A 6000-nucleotide genomic window follows, 5' to 3' on the forward strand; every position below is an offset into this window, starting at 1 on the left:
AATCTGCTATGGTAGTATACCTAAAGGCAATCTCCATCAAACAATATTGATTGGAAAGCAAGGAAAAAAACTGAACATAAGTACCTCAGCAGCAGTGGTACTTGCATCCTTGCCATGACAAGCTGAACTTGATAAAGACTGAGGAGTAAATTCAGACAATTTTTTATTTCCTTGACTTCTAACCAAATTTGTTATGAGGAGCCGTCCTAGCTGCAGAAAGAAATAGTTCAATATTGACATTCTTAGGTCTTGTTGCTTACTTAGGTTGGACATATTCTACTTATTCTGTCCTTTTGTAAATAGTTAAGTATATTAGTTTTATATATACTTTTGTAGTGTATTGCTGTCAAGACCACCTTATTCTACTCTAAAGGATTTACCTCCCCTGTGAAAGTAAATGTAAAAATGTTTTTTTTTATAAAGTGGACAGTATGGCGTAATGACCCGTGATGAAAGAAATGTGCTGTAAATATGCTCACCACACTGCTCACAGATGCCATGAAAGATGAAATTGAAAATTTAATGACATTCATCTTGTTTGACTTTGGTTTCAAGTAATGGCAAATTCTGGGAGCTCACCTCATTGGAAGCAATGGAGAAGTTAGGATCTGGAACCAGTATCCCCGGGGAAGAGGAGCTAGCTGTGACATGAGGTGGCCTCATAAACATAAACTCACTAATATCTGAGACTGGGGAGAAACATGTTCTGACCCTTCGATTAGATGGGATATTTCCAGCACAATCCACTCGGACACCTATTATAGTGTTACAAAGGCTTGGGTGAAGCTGAAACGTTCCATGTAGCTTAGATCCTGCCACCACTGCTTTCTTTTGACTTTGTCGGCAACAAAGAGGGAAATTCTTGTTTTCGCACTTGTGAATTTTAATTCCAAGGGCTGCCAAACCAATTAATGAGATGACAGAAATGACAATTAAACACACAATCAAGTACAAAGTAAGACTAGAGATATTCCTTTTTTTAGAATGGTCCTTTACACCCTGTGACACCTCTAGGTCTTTGTCTTCTAGGGTCATCATTACTGTAACTGAAGTGGATAAACAGGGTTCTCCAGAATCTTTTACCAACAAAAGCAGCTCATGTAGAGTTGGATCAACATCTTGAATAGCGCGTTTAGTCTTTATTTCACCAGTTCTCATTACAATACTGAAGAGAGTGGGATCCGTTGCTTCAAGTAAGTTATAGGAAAGCCAAGCATTTCGACCCGAGTCATGATCTACAGCAGATATTTTGCTTACCATAACATTTGGTCCAGTGGAACGTGGGATCTTACACTGGGCAACTGAATTAGCTCCAACTACAGGAAAGACAACCACTGGAGAATTATCATTTTGATCAAGAACAAAAACATGCACAACAGTCTTATTTTTAAGAGGTGGGGAGCCAGCATCAGAAACTTCTATTTGGAATTGGAAGTAGTTAATCCTTTCATAATCCAGAGGAAATTTTAGGTAGACCTGTCCATTTTCGGAGTTGATGTATATATGAGATGTGCTACCATAATCATCTTTAGGATTTTGTAAGATGGAATAGGAAAGCCGTGAATTTTGATCCAAATCTGGGTCCGTAGCTGAAACAGTACAAAGTAACTCACCAGCTTTATTATTCTCCTCCACGAAGACCTCATAAACTGGTTCAACAAACCGGGGAGTGTTGTCATTCACATCAGAAACTACAACTGATATAACTTTTACTGTGGAAAGTGGGGGATTACCCATATCTTTTGCAGTTATTGTTATATGGTATTCAGACACACTTTCACGGTCCAAATTATCACTTGTTATTAAGGAAAACTGGTGCTCAAAATCTTCCCTTACGGTGAATGGAAGGTTTTTGTCTACTTGGCATTGCACCCTTCCATTATCACCATGATCTTTGTCTTTTATAGTTATAACAGCAACTACTGTCCCAGGTGGTGAGTCTTCTGGCACTGAACTAGAAAATGCACTTATAGTCATTTCAGGAGTATTATCATTTACATCAATAATATGGACAATTACACTGCAATGTTCTTCCATGATAGGACTTCCCTTATCTCTAGCTTCAATGTCAATCTCATAAACTGAAATCTCTTCAAAATCCAAATTTCCAAGTACCCGAATTTCACCTATTTCTGAATTCAGCTGAAAAATATTGCTTAAGGCATCAGAATTGTGACTGCTAAAAAAGTACTCAATCTCTCCATTAGGCCCTTCATCTAGGTCTGTTGCATTAAGTTTAATGACTAAAGAGTTTTTTGGGGCGTTTTCTTTCAATTGGACATTATAAGAAGGCTGATCGAATGCTGGGTGATTATCATTGGCATCCAGGACTATGATTGTGATCTGCATGGTGCTTGACCTACATGGAACCCCACCATCTTCTGCTTTCAGTACTAGGTGGTGGACAGCTGTCTGTTCTCTATCTAGAGCCTTTTCTAGAACTAACTCTGGAAATTTACTACCATCAGCACGCTTTTTCACAATCAGAGCAAAATTTTCACTGGGGCTGAGATGGTATTCCTGCAAAGCATTAGAGCCTATATCTGGGTCTTGTGCATTTGGAATAAGAAACCTAGCACCAGTGGATGCCAACTCATTTATTTTTAAAGTCAGCTCTTCACTCTGGAATCGAGGGGAATTATCATTAATATCTAATATTTCCACCTCAATCCTGTATACTTCTACTGGATTCTCTATAGCAAATTTCAAATTTAATATACATGAAACACTCTGTCCACAAAGCAGCTCTCTATCTATTCTGTCATTCACCAATATGGCTCCATTGTTTACATTTACAGAGAAATATTGGGAATCAGAATCGGAAAGTACCTGGAGATTAGCAGCTACTAGTTTGGCCACATCTGTTCCAAGATCCTTAGCGATATTCCCAACAATTTCTCCCCTGTTCAGCTCCTCAGGGATAGAGTACCGGAACTGTGCATATGTAAGGTTTACAAGCAGCCACAAAGGAAAGAGATGCAGTATTCCTACTTGCAAAACACGGTAACCTGCTGGATGAATCATTGCAAAAAATGCCTGTTATGTCCCTTTTTTCCCCTTCAGCACATCTTGATCACCGATCGGTTAATCCTTAAGGAAAAAAAGAAGGATGCAATCGTCGTTGTTTTGTCATTTCTTTCTCCATCAGGCAGAGAGACTACGGTAAAATCTAGCTGGCAACAGAAAGGAAACGAAGGAGGAGCGAGTACATAGCAGCCATTGAATTGTATGCAGCACTGCATTGGCTCACGTTATGTTTTAGTGTATCCAATCATCAGCCAGAAAAATATGTTCCCTGTATTAAAATAAGTTACCAACATTTAAGAGGAGCAAATTCAAATTTAACGCTACCTGTTCTCAATGTGTCGCTGAATAAACAGAATTACAAAATGTAACATTCATGTTGGAATATTCCATTCTGTAACTCTTTACTTGCCCACACATGTAACACTTCTCTGAATTCCTAGGAGTTTATTGAACAGCTAGTATTGATCTAAGCCAATCTGTGATCCATATCAAATAGAGCACCTCCAATAAAACAGTCTATAACTATATTCTATGGACAAAGGAACAGCAGATTCAGCCAAACAGTGACAAATGACAAGAATCTGAAATGGAATGTGGGTTTTCATCATTTACAATGTGTTTTGGAAACAGAAGAAAACATTACTCCCACAACACAATCTGCCGTTCTCGCATAGAGAGCTAATTAATATACCATTGTAATAAATTAGCAAGTGTCAGCCTAACAGATTTTATTTTAAATCCTGAAACATCAGTTCTTCATTCACTTACATGAGTGTGACACCAAGAATATACAAGACATAAACAACGCATTACAACAGTAATAGCACAGTATATTGTTCATTTGGAATAATTTAAGCATTATTAGCAGCTGTTTAATGCATGCTTCCTTAAAAAAAATGTGTTATGGTTGTTGAACCTAAAGTTTCTATGTAGGGTTCAGTAACAATCTTATGGATGTGTTTTTTGCTTGCAGTGATTAAAGTTTCCACAAAACAGCAACAAAAATAATAATTTTGCAGAATAATTCTTAGGCTTCAGTCATTTACTTGGTACCAAAGCAAACAATCATACTTGCCATTTTAGTTCATATCCTTATAATATAGTCCGCAAATAATCCAGAGGATGCAAGCAACAAACACATGCAGGTCGAGGAGTAAAATCCTGTGATTGTGTGGATAGCTGACAGAATCCGTTACTGGTCTTCTCAAACAGAAATTGTGCTTCTCGCCCCTGGAGTAGCTTATTCTTTAGCAGTGTAAATGACAAGAAAAGAAGAGGAGGGGAGTGATCCAGCCATTCACTGCTAGAGGGGGAAGGAAACAAAGATGGAATTGGACACAATACCCTCCACATGTCAGTTTAACATGGTCCTGTTAGACAAAATGAATTTCAATTAGTTCTTCATAATAAGTATGTTAAGCGACTGTTTTGAAATGGTTGCTAATAGGAAAAAAAATAAAAATACAATAAAAATGAAAGCTTGATTAGATGAACTAACAATTAATATCTAAGGAGCATTATTTTCATGGTGCCAGAAATGAGACAAGGAGGATCTGGGCGATGCATGATTCCATAAATACATCTTGACAAATGCATGTATATACACACAGGGTCGGGATTATTAAAAAAAAAGAAGCAGAAACAAGAAACAAAAGTGGTGCTGTTGTCACAGCAACAAATCTGGCACTTAGTGTAATTTTCATAGAGGTTAAATGACGTAAGAATGGCTGTTATACTCTACAGCTTTACCCTTGCTTAATTTTCACTGTTTTTAATAAATCACAAGAATAACCAGATACTACTGTTGACAGGTACTTGATGTGATGCATTTATTGGCTAAGAATATTTTATTTTTTTGCTCAAATTATTTTATTTTTGTACACTTTTTATGAAGAAATCCAGCAACAAGCTGACAGGCGGATAGGTTTGTGGGTCACAGTTAATGCAGCTGTGGCTAGAGAAGGCTGTTCTGTATAAGGCCTCATGCACACTTTGCACTTGCACAGCTCCTCTGAATGCCTTTTCTCCTGGCAGGCGAAAAGCTGCTTAAAAAATGCAGTTAAAGCTACGTGGGTTTATAGGTTGGACTTTATGGGCTTATGTCTTTTTTCAACCTCACCTACTATGCAACTATGTAACATATTACATGTGTTTATGCAAATTTACGCTTATGAACATTAATGCCTAATGCTTATGAAATTTTATTGTCCAGAATATTAATTTATTTTGGCAATTAGATAGCATTAGCATACAAACACACATTTGTACCTAAATGTGTCTAGCGGTTATGCATGTATATGTGTGTTCCTGTTTTTTTTCTGGCCAAACGCTCCTCTCCTGAACTCACTGGTGATGTGTTTTATTTCTGCTTGTATACACTCCTCTTCTAATATATTTGTAAATGCCTAGTGTGCATGGACACATAGGCTATCATAGAGCTGCATTAAAAACCAGAAAAATAAACACCCAAAGGCCTAAAAAAGCGGTGTAATTTAAAGTAGAACTTCCACTATAAGCACTTTGGCATGTCATTTTTTTGGGGGAGGAGTAACTACTTTTGACAGGTACTTCCTGTCCCACTTCCTGTTTCAGCCACCTGACCACCTAAGTGACTCGTCCTCTCCTCCTCCCTCTATGCAATCTTCTGGGACACGTCACAGGTCCCAGAAGATTGCCTGGCCACTAACAGAGTGCAGCACGACTCGCGCATGCGCTGCGCCCGACTGTGAAGCCGCAAGCTGTCACAGCCGGGTGACCACAGTTGTAATGACAGTGCTGCAGAGAGGAGGAGGAGAGGAGGAAGGCTTCCGCATCACTGGAGCGTGGAACAGGTGAGTGTCTGTTTAAACTGGAAAACGAGTGGAACTCCGCTTTAAGCTCTGTGTGCATGAGCCCTAAGTTTGAAACGGTGATCTGCCTCACCTGTACATAGAATATAAATCAGAGAAAGAGAACATGCTCTGCAGAGAGTGA

General features: G+C 38.5%; 1 protein-coding gene across 2 annotated transcripts in view; it reads right to left on the reverse strand.

Annotated features, from left to right (window-relative positions):
* Nucleotides 1-4261, reverse strand: part of LOC143964447 (protocadherin gamma-C5-like) — a 140538-nt gene extending 136277 nt beyond the window's left edge. Inside the window, exon 1 of one of the 2 annotated variants that reach the window (XM_077474171.1) lies at nucleotides 580-4261. In XM_077474171.1, the coding sequence (XP_077330297.1) occupies nucleotides 580-3024 (2445 nt within the window). In that variant the 5' untranslated portion in view covers nucleotides 3025-4261. The remainder of the gene's footprint in view (nucleotides 1-579) is intronic. The other variant, XM_077474172.1, reaches the window with a different exon arrangement.
* Nucleotides 4262-6000: the final 1739 nt, after the last annotated feature.

Source organism: Lithobates pipiens, unplaced genomic scaffold (genome assembly GCF_037356315.1).
Source record: "Lithobates pipiens isolate NorthernLeopardFrog02 unplaced genomic scaffold, aLitPip1_a1.2 Scaffold_8, whole genome shotgun sequence".
Classification (NCBI taxonomy): Eukaryota; Metazoa; Chordata; class Amphibia; order Anura; family Ranidae; genus Lithobates; species Lithobates pipiens.